General features: G+C 38.2%; 2 protein-coding genes and 1 long non-coding RNA gene across 3 annotated transcripts; 2 read left to right on the forward strand and 1 right to left on the reverse strand.

The window, feature by feature from the left end:
- Positions 1-7948: 7948 nt before the first annotated feature.
- Positions 7949-8594, reverse strand: LOC117615204. The gene is made up of 2 exons (XR_004583976.1): positions 8353-8594; positions 7949-8223 (listed from the first exon to the last, which is right to left on the reverse strand). It is a non-coding gene; the product is annotated as an uncharacterized LOC117615204 (long non-coding RNA).
- A 1759-nt stretch (positions 8595-10353) lies between these two features.
- Positions 10354-12386, forward strand: LOC117616836 (aspartyl protease family protein At5g10770-like). Its single transcript, XM_034346266.1, has 2 exons — positions 10354-10685; positions 10844-12386. Exons 1-2 carry the CDS (start codon positions 10487-10489, stop codon positions 12145-12147), a joined length of 1503 nt encoding a protein of 500 aa, XP_034202157.1. The 5' UTR covers positions 10354-10486; the 3' UTR covers positions 12148-12386.
- Positions 12387-13907: 1521 nt separating this feature from the next.
- Positions 13908-17259, forward strand: LOC117638837 (aspartyl protease family protein At5g10770-like). Its single transcript, XM_034373987.1, has 2 exons — positions 13908-14097; positions 15805-17259. Exons 1-2 carry the CDS (start codon positions 13935-13937, stop codon positions 17097-17099), a joined length of 1458 nt encoding a protein of 485 aa, XP_034229878.1. The 5' UTR covers positions 13908-13934; the 3' UTR covers positions 17100-17259.
- Positions 17260-18857: the final 1598 nt, after the last annotated feature.

Consider the following 18857-nt stretch of genomic DNA (forward strand, 5'->3'; position numbering starts at 1 on the left):
TATTATTTGATTGTGGTGTTGATATGAACCCACAAATAATTGTCTTTACTTTATCCATATATATGGTAATTATATGGACTGTTTCACCTCCTATATTTTTGTGTGGTGGTTTTATCCACACACTTATTTTATTTACTGTATGGTGTAGGTTTATTACCCATACAACAGTATCTATTTAAAAGGGTGGTGCGGGTTTATCGTCCACGCCTTTTCTTTTATTTAAATGTATGGAGCAGAATTAGTGCCCATACAAGCACGTTTACTTTATCGCAAATTTACTTTTACTTAAAGTATGATGTGGAATTAACCCTCATACTTTATGAATTTACTTTACCACACATTTAATTTTATTTAAGGTATGGTGCGGGATTAACGTCCATACAACAAGCAATTTAATTTATGAATTTACTTTACCGCACATTTAATTTTATTTAAGGTATGGTGCGGGATTAACGTCCATACAACAAGCAATTTAATTTACGAATTTATTTTACCGCACATTTACATTTATTTAAAGTATGGTGCCGGTTTATCGTCCATACCAGTAATTTATTTACCAGTAATTTATTTACAAGCAATTTATTTTATGGATTAATTGTGTGGTATGATGAGTTTTTTTTCAGTATACAGATCATGACCAGAAGTTCCTTGATCCTCATCATACAATTACATCAGGACTTGAAGATCCTTGATGATGATATTGATATGAGAACTGGCAGTCTCTCCGGTACTATACTTGTAAACAAGAGATCGGACTTGAAGATCCTTGATCCTTGACATGTAAATAAGGACCTAGAGTTCCTTGATGATGTAACAGTATCATATTGGTTAAAAGTGCCGTACACATGAATAATAACTGTACTGGCAAATGTACTGCACACATGAATAGATATGTATTCATGACTTGATGAATAGTACTATTCACATGAATAGTGACGTATGCATAAATATTAACCATTTTGGGTAAACCGTCACTATATACAAAAGGGAACCTGTAGTTCCTTAAACTCATGGATGAGCAATTAAATGAGATGCCAGAAGTTCCTCAAAATATGGACAATTATGTAAGGACTTGAAGTCCCAAAATATGTACAGAAAATTGTAAAAATGTCCATACCATGAGAATATGTGATTTTGGCCCGAAGTTCAAAATCTAAGGGGTTGAAAATCCATAATGAGAATATGTGATTTTGGCCTGAAGTTCAAAAATCTGAAAGATGTTGAGAACCTAAAGTTCCAACAGTTAAATGGACAACCCTTGAGGTATTATTGCAAATTGTGGTACACCACATATTTCTTTGGCATAAGAGAATGATGAATTTAATAAAGTTCGATTTTGTTATAATCGACACCTCAAGGAAGAAATATATTTTGTGAATTCCGGTTGTTAAAAATACACCGTGAAATGGATAATATCAGTATAAACCTCAAATAATGAATTGAGGCTCCCCACATATTTTGTTATATCTGGGCCGGAAGCCCATGGATCCAAATATATGAGAGATCCTGAACTTGAAGTTGTGGGTATATAGTAGTTAATGCTCTTCACTACTATATTGTGATATTAGCGTGGCTTTTACTCAATCCATATTTCATGTCCATTTGAAAAGGGCGAATAAATTCTGAGTTTGTGTTTAGCCCGGGCCAAAAGTTACGGGCTCACATGCATTGAAATATGAAATTTGGGAGAGTCGATGTGGTTATTTGAACCTATAAGGCACAAGGTTCCAAACCGTCATTTTGAAAAGACGTAAAAACCACAGGTGCAAGTTTAAGAATGTGCGCAATTATTATAACAGGAAAGGAGCATATAACAGATAGATTTTTCCACCTGCAATGAAGGTGCAGGCCCTGTAAAATCTATAAAATTACATTATGTTCTGGAAGCCTCTGAAGAAAGAGGACGGCGCCTCTTAAGCTTAGCCATGAGCCTCTCATGGTCTCCCAAAATTCTTTCATTTGAGACCTGCAGCATGTCTAGCCTTCTCAGTGTATCAACAGAGTACGAACTCACCAGTTTCAACAAGGCATTATTCTCTCCTTTAAGTTTCTCAACCTCTTGTTGAGACTCATGAAGCATTCTTTGAAGAGACGAATTTTCAGTTGTTAGCTTCTGAACCTCGTTTGCTCTAACACGCAAACGATCAGCCATGTTAGAAACAGAAGCAGCACTCTGAATGCTAAAAGCCATTGAGTCATCAATAGCCTCTTCCTCAGACCTCCCTGTCAACAACATTTCATCCATTGGAGTAATGAAATTCCTAGCTACTATGACAGCAGTAGCATCATTCATCATCACAGAATCATTAACTGTGAGATGACGATTTTGGGATACAAAGGATGGACGCCAAACTTTGGCGTCACTGGTTGTTGGGGGAGCATCATTTAAATTGAAATAATTTGGGCAGGAAGAAGAGGAAGCCATTTTAAGAAGGTTTTGAAGAAAGTCTTACAAAAACTAAAGTTTCAGAAAATGAAGGAAGTTGAGTTGAAACGCAGTTGCTCCAATCAAGTTTTGCAAAGGCAATATCTATAGGCGAAAATGTGGCAACATTTCCAGGATCCCAATATCTTCTCGAATCCCCATATTATCTTTTTCTTTCCCAGAGTCCAAAACTTCACGTGGCCTCTAATAATGCATGTCGGCACTTTCGGCGTTTTCAAGTATTATTTTCGTCAAAGCCGATCTTGCTTTACGGATTTCACGGAGCTACTTTTTCAAAAGTATCCCGAGAATCTAGCAATTTTCCTATGGTTAATTTGAAATTCACCGGTTCTACCTATTCATTGTATTTGTGTATAAATGTGTTACTAACGAAATTTTCTTTGCAGAAGACATCCAGTTTTCTCCATACCTAGTGATGCGATATCTACTTGTTTTTCTTATCAGTAAGCACTCAATATGCCCGAGAAGCAAGACTATCTCTGATCATCCATTCAGGAAGCAAGACTATCCCTGATCACGTTTCCGCTACATCAGGGAACTGTGAAGGCGACCTTATGCTCTAATCTCCTGAGGTCCTTCTAGACTAGGAGAAATGAGAGCTTGTTGTCTGCTCCCACCAGCTTCCTTCCTTGATTGATGAGCTGCTTGTCTGCTCCCACCAGCTTCCTTCCTTGATTGCTTACCTTATCTTGCAATCAATATCACAATTTTTGTATCTTTTCTTTCTTTTTATAACTCTCTGTTCATAAGGGATTTTATTTCTTTAGAATGAACATCCGAAGAAAGAATCCATGCAGTGATCCTAACTTTGAGGGTTATTTGTTTTTGACAGAGAGAAGAATTGTGATTTTTGCTCTTGCAGGATATAACTAGATCATCAAGCGCTACTTTATATTTACTGGGCCAATACGAGCTTGAATGATACTTGAGAAAAGTTTCTCCCACCTAAGGATGTAAGCAATACTTGTGTTATTTTATGCTTATATACTTATTTGATATTTTATCTTGAAAGGTAACCAAATGGGGAGATAAGTCCGTTCCAAAAGAATGGCTTGTATGTATCCATGAATTATTAATGCAAATTTTACAGATTGCAAGTTGGATACATTGATAATACACTGCACAGATTAAAGTCCCATAAGAACAAAATATGGGTATAGCAGTGATCAATATGATGCATGCCTGTTGCGTAGCAAATGATGTGGATTGAAGTCCCGAAAGGACAATCCTTTGACATGTCAATATTGATATTGTGCACGCCTAATGCGTAGCAAATTGTATGGGTTAAAGTCCCAGAAATTAATTGACATGTATGTATTAATCTATAGCATGCCTGCAGCATGACAGATATATGGGTTCTAAATGTTCCAACTCCCTAAATGGAGATTATCCACGCCCTACTATAACATAACGCTCCATTGGAGGTTATAATCCACATTCTCACATAATAAAAGCCCCCTGCAGTGGCTTGGGTACCCAAAAAGCAAAGAAATGCTTATAATTGATGTATGCGCATGCACATGAGAATGGTGGGATCATGAATTGATGAATGACAAATTTTGATTTTGGAGTAGCTACTCAAATCATCAATGGGCTGTGTTGATTGGAACCACGTTCAATTATTAAATGTCGACAATATCATTGGCCAAAATGGAATGAGGTAATTCCATTATAGATAAGAATGAACGTGAAAGAACAAACCCACAGTACGAACCCCAAAAGATGTTAATATTGAAAGTTATACTTGGGTGTTCGGAATAAAAGGGAATATACCTACTTTGTATGACACAATGTTTTTGGCATAAACAAGGAATGTTGGGTTTTCTCCATATTTACAAATTCAATTGTGCCCCCTTATTGCACATTTATGGAGACCAACATGTTATCTTTAAAGGTTATTAAAGGCACGGAGCATATTGCCAGAAGCGATTTCCTAAAGATGTATAAATAGCTAGGTTAAAGCTATATAATGTGTCATAAAGTTTAATCCCTTTAAACAAAATCCTTGAAAGGATTGAAATTGCATGAAGCAAGTCCCTGAATGACATGTGCCTGAAGCACAAAATCTGTACTCAATGTTAATGTACATAAATTGCCTCAGTGAGTATATTGATTATAATGTGTTTGCAACACATTAAAAGCTTCTCAAGAGTTCCAGAAATATTTGTCTCGACTTAAAGATCGAGCATTATGCCAACGAGATTCTTGCTTATACTAAGAAAGTATTGAAGCATTTTTATGAGGATTATCCGTTGGACACTTTAAGGATTTTCCGGAAGTATATTGGACCGGACATCATATTTTCCAGATAAGGCTCAACTCCATCACCATCATTTTGGGATGATGTGAGGTATATTTGATGCTATTTCCGCATAACACCATGTACGGGCATATTCTTTCAAGTGAACTTACAAATAGCCCAAGTTTTGTTGGAAACGCGGACTCTGAAAAAATTTTATGATTTACATAGAGATAGCTCACTGGAAATATATTTACTTACTCAACTACGAGAATTATTAATGGCTACATCCTCCACTCACTCTGAAAGATTCTCACTCCAAAAGATAGTCATGAAGACATCAGGGGGAGATATTAATCAGGGGGAGCATCCAGAAGTATGCTATACAGATTGTTGTACTCTTCTTTCTTCCTTCCATCAGTTTTCTACCTCACTAGGTTTTCTCCAAGCAAGGTTTTAATGAGGCAACCAATCTAGGGACATGTGGTCTCCAAGGGGGAGTGTTGTAAAGAAGAATGGGTGAAGCCCACATAGCCAACTAACATTCAAGTTCAACACAAAATCCAACCACACACCCACCAAATCAAACCACACACCCACCAAACCAAACCACACACCTACCAAACCAAATCACACACCCACCAAACCAAGCCATTTGCTTTGCCTATAAATAGGCATTATATTTGCTTGAAATGAGAGAAGAGGAAGAGAATGAAGAAAGAGGGTGAGTGAGTGAAGAGAAAGAGAGCAGAGAGAAATTCTCCTAGAGAGAAAATTCAGTGAGCCACACATATTGTAAACATTAAAGTTGTAGTCATATTATTTTATATAGTGAAAAGTTACTGCTGCTGCTCTCCCAGGACGTAGGCTTAGCCGAACCTCGTTAAATGCTGTGTCTCATCTACTTTACGTGCAGCTCAATATTCACACATATTCCAGTTTATTTTATAACAATTTCTTGTTTGTTTTGTGGGAAATTTGAAACTTTGCTCCCACAGATTATATTGACGGAGAAATATCCCAACAAAAGAAAGAATTTTCGTTCCTAACCAAGAAAAGGAGAAATCACGTGGGCTTTTTTTATCAGAACAGGAGATTGGAATGAGTGGGAGGGTATTTTAGAGATTTTATCCCCACTAAAAATATTATCAAAATATTAAATAGAAAGTTTCTTTTAAAAAAAGAATAAAAGATAAAGTCAAAAGTCATTAACAGCTGGCGTCATCTCATTAGGCTGGGACACTGACGTAGCATACCCATGGCAGGGAAGTTTTTCTCCAGTGGAGGAGACTCTGCAGAAGAAGATAGCTTTTTTTCTTATGCTTTTCTTTCCTCTGCCCTTCTCTTTTCTAACTTGCTATCGTGGTATGGTTCTGAGCTTTCTCATTCTCACGTCTATGTTGTTGTAATTCTATCTGAGAAATTTATAAAATTCTTCTCTGTATTCTTTTTGGTCAGTTGGGTGAGTGCTGTTTGATTATGAGTGAGTTTGGACCTTTTTGTCACTTTTGATTGCCTTGTTGCTTTTTTTCTTCCCTGATCTAGGGTTTAGGGTTTCAAACATTTTATTGAGCTTGAAGAGGAAGTGATGATGATAAAGCAAGGACCTTTTGATAAAGATTACTACTTCCTGATGTGGGCCTTTGAGCATAGAAAGAGATCAGATAAAGCAAGGAAATGGGAGAAAATATACGCCCTTTGGCATTTGATGGTCCTTGTTGCTTGCTTGTAAGTTGTAATTGTCGGTGAGCAGGCTTAGCTAAAGAGAGTAAAGGAAAGCAACAGTGAGAGAGAGAACTCTCCCTTCTCTCTTTTCCACACTTTCTCTCTCCATCTTCTTTTCTTTATCTCCTTTACTTTGCCACACCCAAAGCAATACTTACTAAACTAACTAATCCAAAATGATTATTAATTTATTAACTGGGGTTAATTGCTGCAGCCTTCATCCCAAAGCAATACTTACTAAACTAACTAATCCACAGGCTTCTTATGAGGCAATCTTTTCTCTTATTCAATTACCCCAGTTAATATGAAACTGTTGAAATCAACATTTATATAAATACAATTGTGAAAAAATATTTACGAAATTTTGCAAGTCCTACGTAGGGTACGTGATTTTTAAAAAATATTTACGAAATTTTGTAAGTCCTACGTAGGACACGTGATTTAAAAAAAATATCTCGCACACGAGAAAGCCCGTACAAAAAAACTAGTAAAACATAAACAAAAAGGATAATCCTCAAGGGGGGGCGCCTCTAATTATTGATCATATACCAGACAGCTCCCATCTTTATATAACTTCCATTTTCATTTTTCTTTTAATTTTGTAATTTGTAATTTGGATTTTTGGGAGGTGGAGTGGGACAAGTATTATAGGGTGCGGTTCGTCCCACACAAACCACTACGTTGTGTATACCTAGGAAACCGCCGCGTTCTTTCTTTAGAAAATTTGGGATAAGTTAAAAAAACATAAGTTGGGAGGTAGTGAAATTAAAAGCAAGGCCATGTGTTTCATTAATCAAAATCAGACAGTTTTGTGTCCCAGTGATGCAGAGATATATACAAATATCATTTAGACTTTTGCTTTTGGGCTTTGATCAGGATCTGATCCGTTATCTCATCACCTTTTTTTTTTTCTTTTCTTTTTTTTCCTCTTCAGTTTCTGCATGTGCGTTACACTAACATCATTACTAATCTCCTTTTTATCTAAACTGTCTTTCTCTAAAGGTAACACAGATATTCCTTCCCCATAATTCAAAGAAAAAAGGAGTTTGAGATGTGGAAATATGGATTCCCGAATCAAAACTTTTTGATTTTGTTAACGATTATAGTGGCCCATCAGTACTGGGAATTTGTCTGCTTATTTTGAATTGAAAGCTACCTCTTCTTGGAAAACCTTAAAGTCGTTTCTTTCTAAGCCCACTTAGACTTGCTGTGTAAACTAATGAAGTCTACATGAAAGCAATCTCATGTCCTATTGTGTATATGCATGTGCTAAATTGGTATATATACAGAAAGTTACAGAAAGTTCAGACATAAAACTAGCATATCATTTCATACATTTTTGGGTAAAAATGCAATTTCTGTAGTACCACAACAGAATGTTTAACATTCAATTGGGGCTAATTCCATGATATAGTGGTAATTGAACAGTATCAATAAGTGCACAGTTGGGTATGCACAATGATCAAAAGGAGACAAAACATAACAGCGGTTTAAGTTTTTCATAATAGAGTAAAATAGAAGAAATTGAGAACTGTTCATAAGCAAATCTGCCCATTCATAAGCATACGTCTGATTATAAAATCAAAGAACAAGATACTGAATAAAAATAAAGTGAGAAAGAGAGATTGTTAAATGCTCTCAGCAACCAAACATATTGTAAAATGACAAAGAGAGATGATTGTCGTCAAACCTTGCTACAACGGCCGAGATCTTTGGATCCACTAGAATCTCCCCTTTCAGCTTCAACCCCAGAGATTTCTTTGTCTTTGTACCTCTCAACCTTGAAAGCCCTTGGAACAAGGTGGTTCTGGTTCTATATACCAGACAAAAGAAACCAATTATCAAATTTAATCAGAAACTCACATTACCAACAAACAAAACCCAGCTATCCAAAAAAATTCAAGAAACCAAAAGACAAAGGGAATAGAAAAGGCAAACTGACATTTGATTTGAAAATCCCCAATTTCTAGGGTTTGAACTGATGAGAGAGAGAGGAGGAGAGATGGACGAAAAGATAGAGAGAGAAGGACGAAGACAGAGATGGAGAGAGAGGGAGCACGCGAGCTTCAAGCTTCTCCCATGGAAGCTAGCTTGAGTGAGAACCAGTAGCACAGAGCGAACCAGCAGAGCCAACGACGCGAGAAAAAAAAAAATTCAAGAAAAACGCACTTGTTTTGTTTTTAATAATAGGGGTCTTTTTGCAAATGACACCAGTAGTTTAGAGCATTTACTTCCTCATGCAAAGTCCTAGATTCGAATTCTAGTATTCGTGTAATATGTGCGAGTTTAGTATGCTATCGCCCATCTCAATGAGTCCGGTTTACCTATTACCAAAGTTCCTGTAAGCCCCCTATTTCTCTGCTAGTTTCGTGACATGTGACAAGCCACTTAACACCACTTAACTCTGTTAACTCTTTTTGCTTCTTTTCACTGTTTGTTTTTTTTGCTTTTTCTACCTGTTCTGTCCCTTTCTCTCTTTTCTCGTTCCCTCTCCCCAACTCTCCTGCATCTCACCTCCTCTCCTTCCTTTTTTTGTTCTCTTTTCCAGATCTCCACCACCACGTTTTTTCTTTCTTTCTTTTTTTTTTTTAATTTGCTTGTGCTTTGTTTTTCTTTTTCTCTCATCTCTCTCTCAAAAAAGTGGCGGGGGAAGAGAGGAACACATTTGAGATTCAATGATCAGAGTCCAAATTCCCAATAAAGAAATGCTAGTTAACAATCAATTTGTACTGGGTAAAAAAAAAATTTTGTTCTCTTTTCCAGATCTCCACCACCACGTTTTTTTCTTTCTTTCTTTTTTTTTTTTAATTTGCTTGTGCTTTGTTTTTCTTTTTCTCTCATCTCTCTCTCAAAAAAGTGGCGGGGGAAGAGAGGAACACATTTGAGATTCAATGCTCAGAGTCCAAATTCCCAATAAAGAAATGCTAGTTAACAATCAATTTGTACTGGGTAAAAAAAGCACAACTGATACTGTCCATGTCAAAACACAATTTGAAAAAGGCTCTTACATGTTTATCGACAGCGACGACAAATCTTTGAAGACGAACGAAGATTTAACTACAATCGAAGATTTGCCTTGTTGAAGACCAGTGAAGATTTTGGCTTCGCTGTTGAAGGCGAGAGCAGATGAAGAGGGTTTAGGGTTTAGGGCTGGTGTTTTGGCTCGAATCCATGTGTTATTTTGGGCTGGTAAGGGAAAAATGAGCGGAAAAGAGAAGAGAAGGTAGGGAAAAAGGGTGTGAAGGAGAAACTAAAAAAAGAAATAAAGAAGGAGATGAGAGAAAAAGAAAAACAAAGCAAAAGCAAAAGCAAAAAAAGAAAAAAAAGAGAGAGAGAGAGAGAGAGAGAGAGAGAGAGAGAATGCGGAGGTGGAGATCTGGAAAAGAGAACAAAAAAGGAAGGGAAGGAGAGGAGAGGAGACGACGGAGGGAGGGGGAGAGAAGAGAGAAAGGGGCATAACAGGGAAAAAAAAAGAAGCAAAAAGAGTAAACAAAGTTAAGTGGTTTTAAGTGGCTTGCCATATGTCATGAAATTAGCAGGAAAACAGGGGGCACAGGAACTCTAGTAACAAGTAAACCGGACTCCTTTCAATAGGAAAGGTCCACAAAAACAAAAACAAAAAGGTCTTTTTAAGTTTGTTTTGGGATTGGATTTTTAAAAATGGGCTTACCAAATGAGTTTTTGAGCTTTTGAATTTAAAATCAGTTTTTGAGTTTATAAAATTGGACTCAAATCAAATACCAAACAGGCCCTTAAAAGCTTAATGTTTTCTTAAAATATTGCGTTTGTTTATTTTGTAGAGTACAATTAGTCTTTTAAATAACTTTCAAATTATCTAATATTTTATAAGAATCAACTGTAAATTATGCCTGACGGTGAAAATACAATTTACCTCAAAAATAACTAATTATTTGACGTTATTTGACGTGTTGAGAAGGCTAAATATGGAGTCTACAGAAGTCTAGAGAGACTTGACTAGTTGACATCCCTGTCTCCAATTAGCCTATATAGGGCCAAGAGTATGCTTACATTACAGCAGCAACTCAAAAATCTAGAGGCAGTCTTGTTAATTATTCATGGCAACTCCCATTATTTCTAGCTCCTCCTTCCTTAGGTTTTTCGTGGGTGTATTTCTATGCCTAAGTCTCTGCTCTTTCGAGAACGGATTTGCTTTGGCAGCAAGAGATACAAAACCCCACCCTCTCCCACATACCACTCACACAGTTGAAGTGAAGTCTCTTCTACCAGCAACCACCTGCAGCCCCTCCACCAAAGGTTAATTCATATCATATTATATATATATATATATATATATATATATATATTAATTCAAACCCCATTTTATGTGCATTTATGTATCTCTAACACTCTCTCTCTCTCTCTCTCTCTCTCTCTCTCTCTCTCTCTCTGCATACATGTTTCAATGATCTCAGGTCATAACAACAATAACAAGGCATCATCGGTACTGAAAGTGGTGCACAAACATGGGCCATGCTCCAATTTCCTCAAATCATCAAAAACTTCAACCACAACTTGTGATGAAAAATACCATGCTCAAATGCTCAAGCAAGACCAAGCCCGAGTCAACTCAATCCACTCCCGCCTCAACCACAACAACAACAAAGACCCACTCACCCAATCCGCCGCCACCACCCTCCCTGCCAAGTCTGGTATCGTTATCGGCACAGGGAACTACATTGTCACCGTCAGCCTCGGTACACCCGCCAAGCAACTCTCCCTCGCCTTCGACACCGGCAGCGACCTCACCTGGACCCAATGCAAGGCATGTTCTGCCACTCAGTCTTGTTACAAACAGAGAGAGCCCATCTTCAACCCTTTTCTCTCCGCCTCATACAAAAAAATCTCATGTACCACCGCCGCTTGTACTCAGCTCTCATCCTTCGGCGTCCAACACGGCTGCTCCGCCTCCACCTCCGCCTGCCTCTACGGCACCCGTTACGCAGACAACTCCTTCTCTGTCGGGGTCTTTAGCAGCGAAAAGCTTACATTGACCCCGACGGACGTTTTTGAAGGTTTCCTCTTCGGCTGCGGCCTAAAGAACAAAGGCACTTTCGGCAGCTCTGCCGGTATGCTCGGTCTCGGCCGGAGCAATACCTCCATCGTAGAACAAACCGCCAATAAATACAACCGGTTCTTCTCCTACTGCCTCCCCTCCACCTCGTGCTCCCCCGGCTACCTCAGCTTCGGCAAAGGCGGCAGATCTTCCAATGCCGTCAAGTTCACGGCCCTCTCCACCGTCCCCCTAGGCCACTCGTTTTACGGCCTCAATGTCGTCGGGATCAACGTCGGCGGAACTAAATTGCCGATTTCGTCTTCGGTCTTTTCGTCTTCGCGGACAATCATAGATTCCGGAACGTTGATCACGCGTCTGCCGCGGACGGCGTACAGCGTGTTGAAGGCGGCGTTTCGTCAGAGGATGAAGAGCTATCCGCTGACTCAGGCGGTCTCGATACTCGACACTTGCTACAACTTGAGCAGCTTCAAAACGGTGTCGTATCCGAAGATTTCGCTCGTGTTTGACGGCGGGCTTACGCAGGAGTTGGACGCGACGGGGATACTGTTCGGGGTGAGCGCGGATCAGGTTTGCTTGGCATTTGCCGGAAACAAGGATGACAGTGAGGTTGGGATTATTGGGAATGTTCAACAGAGGAGGTTGAAGGTTGTGTATGACGTCGCTGGAGGAAAAGTCGGATTTGCCCCTGCAGGTTGCGCTTGAGTAATGACGATCGTCCACGGGGTATGATTGTAATACAAACAGCTTGCTAGCTATAGAATAAATCATATTTGTGTGTAATGTAAATTTTGTTTGTTGGTAAGTCTGTGTCTCCTATTTTGGGTTCTTATTCTTATTTTCTAGATATGAGTTTAACTATTTCTAAATATTTAAGATAAACCCAAATTCGAAATATGCTGTCATTTAAGATAATATTTGTCCTAGTATTATCAATTAAATTACAATATGTGCCATTAACCTTCATTAATTCCTTCGTTTCTTTGCAACTGTACATTGATTCTTTTCCTAATAAACAGTGTATAATCTCTTGGATATGGATGCTCCCCTATTGATTTCATAAAAAGTAATAATAAAAATCATTTATGTACTCATTGGGATTTTTATTATTATATATAAATGGCATGTATATTATTTTTACAATGTACTTACAATGGGGCTAATTTCTAAATAAAAATAATTTACTGATGGTAACCTATTATATTTTATTCATTATAGGTAAATTATGTATTTTTTTAAAAAGAGGTACGTTATCCTACTATCTCTTATCTATAATAATTTACCTATTATCTTTTATTCATAATAGGTAAATTATTTTTATAAAATATTAGGTACATTATTTTCAAAAATGCTTTAAATAAATTGGGTATATTATTTAAATCATAAGTAAATTCATAACCAAAACTGATGCATAAAGAGTATTAAATTGCAGTTTTATTTATTTATTTAAAGTATTGAATTGCAGGCTAATTCTGTGGGAGAAAATCAAAACAATAAATTCAAAAACTAAGACTTAATACACCCACCACATAACACATGAACTTGTAAATAATGGTAGTTTTGAAATCTGAAAAATAAAATAAATCATATTTTAAGTTAGATTAGGTAACTTGCATATTTGAATCCTAGTCATCGGGTTTTATTTGAAAAAATTGAATATTTTAAATAGAAAAATAAAGAGAAGGACTATAGGTGATTAAAAATGAATTTTATGGGTCTAAGTTCAATTTACTTTTTCTTTTTCTTTTTTTAATATAACATTTTTGTTGTAAAAAGCAAAGGGAAGACAATATGGTTTTTATTTTTGTATTCAAGCGATATTAGAGAATAGGATGAAATGAACCTAAGCCTTCAGATACGGCGTAAATGTTCTTAACAACTTGAACAACAACAACCATGTCCTAGTTTTGTTTGGGCTTGAAATAGTTTGGACCTAAATTGTTTTTGTTTTTGTATTGAACCAAGCCAATGTGAGCCCATAATGTCTGCAGAAAGAACCAATTAGTGACATTCCAAAGTTTGGTGAACGGATATAGTTAAACTGATTGTTTGATCAGCTTAACTATGGACTCTGTTGACTCATTGACTTTGGGACCCATGAGTAGTCGTGACTAGGAACAGAAATGCATGCATGCAGTACCTTCCTTCCAAACTCCAAGTCCACTTGGCATTATATAGACAGAGGGAACCTTCTTCCTTTCATTATATTTTTTTGTCTTTGCCTTGTAGTTCCTTCGGTTTCAGGCAACACAGAATTCACGGGTGAAAGATAATTAACGTAAGAGAACGGGTGGACAAAGTGGATCGACCAGAAAAAAAAAAAACAAAAAAAATTTAATGGGTTACAGCGGGGGTCTGAACGTTTTGAGAACGATGGTATGGACCAAATGCTAGAAAATTAAACCCTCCAAATAGTTTATATAAGGCCAATAGCTAGCTAGGCTTGTTAACCATATTCATTTCTACCTTCTCCTCTTTCCTTAGGTTTTTTCATGGGTTTCTGCTCTGTATTTCTGTTCCTAATTCTCTGCTCTTTCGAAAAGGACATTGCTCGGGCAGCAACAAGTCCAGAACCCCACCTTCTGCCACACACTACTCACACAGTTGAAGTAAACTCTCTTCTACCAGCAACCACCTGCACCCCCTCCACCAAAGGTTAATTCATTTCCAACCCCATTTTAATTACGTGCAGTACGCATCTCTCTCTCTCTCTCTCTCTCTCTCTCTCTATATATATATATATATATATATATATATATTGTCTGGCATCCAGTATTTCGTTAGGCCTTGCTATATAGGCTGTTAATTCCAATGGCGCATGGGACTAGAGTTTGCTATTATATAGATATACTGTGACATTTATTGGGTTTAGTCCAAAACGATTAGTTATCATTGGGTTTAGTCCGCGTGTGTTTTTGGTTTTAGATGTAGGTCTTTTGACATTTATTACTTTTTTTGTTGTGTCGATTTTACCCTTTGAGATAAATAAGGAAAACACATTTAAAATCTAAATTTAATGCATTATTTCCTTATTATTGAATTTCTTAATTTAAATTTTGAATTCTTTCCTTGATGATATTTACCTAATATATGCATAAAATACAATTTAATCAATGAAAAGTAAAGACCCACATATTATACCAATCGATCAGACAAATACCCACATGAATTTATGTACCTGACATATAGGTAAATAGTGTTATTATTAGCAACGAAAAAAACGTAGTGATAAATCGTGTTACCTATAAGTTAGGAACTTAAATTAAAAGACTGCATATATGTTATGAACATAAATTAGAAGACTACTAATAAGGTAGATACAAAAATAGACAAATAAAAATTGTATGTTACCTACAAAAAATATGTAAATAAAATACTGTTATACATTGTCGAAAATATTTAAAAAAACACATATATACCTATGCAATAGGCAATAGAACAATATACCTACACTATAGGATTTCTAGTATATATATCTACAATAGTACGTAATATACCTCTACCATAGTGTGAACAAAAATAAAAATTGTTACCTATAACTCAAGTACTAAACGATGTGTTTGCAAATTGATCTGGTTTTTCCTTGCATGCTTCAAATGATATGGTTTTCCTTGCATGCTTCGATTGGAAACCGCAGAAATGCGTAGGTAGTTGTTTTAGAGGGAAATGCCGTTTTGGATCATTATTGATCCTTTGTGTCTTACAATATAAATTTAGCAAATGAATGCCATCATCCATCACTACCTCTCTTTGATCTGCTCTTGCATGTGATGTATGTTTCCGTGTGCTTATATAGGTACTAAAAGTTCCACAATCAAATGCTTTGGTCGACAATGTATAATAGTTTGTAACAACGTAATTTTTGGGATATATTTGCCTTTTTTTTTCTTTTCTATTCAATGACAAACGTTATAAATAGCTAATTATTATCACATAAAGTACTATTACCCAATTCAAAGCATAAGGGGCAACATTGGAACAAAAAATGATTTTTAAAAATAAAAAATAAAAAGATTACATCATAAAAGATTAAAAAAGGAATGTAATCCTATGTGGCACAAAAGTCAAAGGACTTGTATCAAAGTCACCAATCTGAGAATTAAACCCAACTTTTCAATGGAGATTCTTTTCTATTAAAAAAATAAAAAAACAAAAAAAAAAACTAAACCAAATTTACTCTATTTAAAATTTTTTTTAAAAACATAGCCCCGTGCCCCATTACCTTTGTGTCTCTCTCACCCACATGACATGCATGGTCTTGTTACCAGTAAACTGGAGGCAGGCATGCACAGATGGATATAATTGTGAATAGATGCATAAAGAGTCACATGTATACATACGCTCATACATTTCAATGACCAGGTCATACCAATGACAAGGCAACAATATTGGAAGCGGTACACAAGCATGGGCCATGCTCTATATTCCACAAATCATCCAAAACTTCAACCACAAAAAGTGATGACAAATACCACGCTCAAATCCTCAAGCAAGACGAAGCCCGAGTCAACTCAATCCACTCCCGCCTCAACTACAGAATCCACGACCCATTCACCCAATCCGCCGCCGCCACCACCCTCCCAGCCAAGTCCGGTCTCCCTCTGGGTACAGGAAACTACTTAGTCACCGTCGCTCTCGGCACGCCCGCCAAGCAACTCTCCCTCGTCTTTGACACCGGCAGCGACCTCACCTGGACCCAATGCCGCCCATGTCTTCGATCTTGTTACACACAGAGCGAGCCCATCTTCGACCCTTCTCTCTCCGCCTCATACAAAAACTTATCCTGTACATCCGCCACGTGTACTCAACTCTCATCCGCCGGCATCCAACACGGTTGCTCCTCCGCCTCGTCCTCCTGCCTTTACGGCATCCGGTACGGAGACGGGTCCTTCTCCATCGGGGATTTCGCCAAAGAAAAGCTTACATTGACCTCCACGGACGTTTTTGAAGGTTTCCTCTTCGGCTGTGGCCAAGACAACGAAGGCCTTTTCAACGGCACTGCCGGTTTGCTCGGTCTCGGCCGAAACAACATCTCCCTCGTCGAACAAACCGCCATGAAATACAACCGCTTCTTCTCCTACTGCCTTCCGTCAACTTCCAGCTCCACCGGTCATCTCACCTTCGGCAACGGAGGAGGCTCCGCTAACGGCGTCAAGTTCACCAAGCTCACCACGTTATCCGAAAGAGCGTCGTCGTTTTATGGCCTCGGCCTCACCGGCATCAGCGTCGGCGGGCGCCAGCTGCCGGTTGCGTCCTCGGTCTTTTCGTCTTCGGGAACCATCATCGACTCGGGGACGGTGATCACGAGGCTGCCGGCGACTGCGTACACGGCGTTGCGGAACGCGTTTCGGGAGGGTATGAAAAACTACACGATGACTCTGTCATTTTCGCTGCTGGACACGTGTTACAATTTCAGTGGTTACGAGACGGTGTCGTATCCGAATATTGCGTTTGGATTTGGGGACGGGATTACGGTGGACTTGGACGCGGCCGGGATATTGTTGGCGGTAAGTGATTCGCAGGCTTGCTTGGCGTTTGCGGGACACAAGGATGATACTGGCTTGGGAATTATTGGGAATGTTCAACAGAAGAGGTTGGAGGTGGTGTATGACGTGGCTGGTCAAAAAGTCGGATTTGCCCCTGCAAGTTGCCCCTGAGTAATGAACATCGTCCATGGCCATGGGGCATAATTGTAACACAAACTGCTAGCTATAGAATAAAGCATTGTGTTACATATTTTTCTGTAATGGGATTGTATTGGGAAGTATCCAATTCTTACCTTTCCCCACTACTTGTATAAAATAGTCTAATGACCAATCAAGGATATAATAATAAAATAATCGAACGTATTGGAAGGAAAATTCCAACTCAAAGGGTATTCTGCTGAATTCCCCCCTGAACTTGTACATAATTCTCAATTTACCCCCTGACTTTTTTTTTAGCGAATTAAAGGCTCGAATTAAATTTTATTATCAATGTTACCCCCACCGTCAAAATTCGAACATTTCATCCATTAGTCCGTCTATTTGACCCACGTTGACGCTTGATTGAGGGTTATTTTCGGCATTAGGCGCGGGTTGAATTAGCAACCTCTCTTCTCTCACACACTTCGCACTTCTCTTTCACATTGGTGGAAATCGGTTAGAAAGGGACCGGAAATTGGGCGGAAAAAAGGACGAAATCGAAGGTTGGAATAGAACGAAATTGAAGGTTGCTGAGAGAGAGAGAGAGAGAGAGAGAGAGATATATATATATATATATATAGATGAGGACGAACGCACACAGAGGGAGTTCAGAGTTGGAAGATGGCAATCCATGGATGTTGCCATCACAGGTCTGCTACTGTGGGAAGGTTGCAAAAATTCAAACTTCGTGGACCTCTTCACATCCAGGACGAAGATTTTATGTTTGTGCACAGGTGAGTTGAATTTTGAAGTTTGGGTTTCAAATTTGCAGTTTTGAATTTCCACCTTTGAAAACTGTGTGTTTGCAGAAACGTTGTCAAATGTGGGAGTGGGGTGACCCTGTTATGTGCAATAGATCTAAGCAAATAATTCCAGGACTGCTGAGGAGAATTAACAGTTTGGAAGCAGAAAAAAAGAAAGGGAATTCGAAGCTGAAAAACCCATGGTTTTGGGTGTCATTGTGCATGTTTGGGGTTATTTTGTGCTTGATTTTGAATGAAGATAAAGGCACAAATGGGCAGCTGTAGAAATGGATGGGTAGTTGGCATTTTGTAAGGGCTAGAAAGGGATGAGTGCTTGGCATTATGTAATGGTTAGAAAGATGGGTAATTGGCAATTTGTAATGGTGAGAAAGAGATGGGTGATTGACTTTTTGTAAGGGTAAGAAAGGGTGTGTAATTGACAATGTAAGAACTGTTTTGGTGAATGAAAATGCAAGCTGTCATTTTGACCATTGAAATAGTAACTATCACACCAAATGAACTGCACTTCAAAGGCCAAAATATACAACATTTGAATTCACATGTGATTACATAAAAGCTTGTCCAAATTCTGTTTCAAAAATACATCTTCATCCATTCACTTCATATCAAAATCAGTTCAACAATATACTAGCAAATAGATTGCAAACCAAGATGATCTAGAACACCAAAATAAACATAACAACTCTTGAACCATTCACTTCAAATTACTGACTAAACTCTCCATGGCCTTATTCGTTTTGCTGGAGATTTTAACCTAGGCCTTTTTGGAGAAGTTACCATAGGTTGAGGTTGTGAACTTGAACCTTGATGAGCTTGTGAACTTTGGGCAGGTTGTGGAGGAGCTTGTGACCTTGGGGCAGGTTGTGAAGGACCTTGTGAATGTGGGACAGATTGTGAAGGAGCTTGTTTACTTGGGGCAGGTCCTGAAGGAGCTTGTGACCTTGGGGCAGGTCCTGAAGGAGCTTGT

The sequence above is a fragment of the Prunus dulcis genome, chromosome 1, assembly GCF_902201215.1.
Source record: "Prunus dulcis chromosome 1, ALMONDv2, whole genome shotgun sequence".
NCBI classification, from domain to species: domain Eukaryota; kingdom Viridiplantae; phylum Streptophyta; class Magnoliopsida; order Rosales; family Rosaceae; genus Prunus; species Prunus dulcis.

What these genes read in the sequence shown, in the direction of transcription:
- LOC117616836 (XM_034346266.1), top strand. Translation starts at nt 10,487, where the DNA reads ATGGCAACTCCCATTATTTCTAGCTCCTCCTTCCTTAGGTTTTTCGTG. An exon ending in CTGCAGCCCCTCCACCAAAG is followed by an intron (nt 10,686 to 10,843) that starts GTTAATTCATAT and finishes CAATGATCTCAG; the next exon opens with GTCATAACAACAATAACAAG.
- LOC117638837 (XM_034373987.1), top strand. Translation starts at nt 13,935, where the DNA reads ATGGGTTTCTGCTCTGTATTTCTGTTCCTAATTCTCTGCTCTTTCGAA. An exon ending in CTGCACCCCCTCCACCAAAG is followed by an intron (nt 14,098 to 15,804) that starts GTTAATTCATTT and finishes TTCAATGACCAG; the next exon opens with GTCATACCAATGACAAGGCA.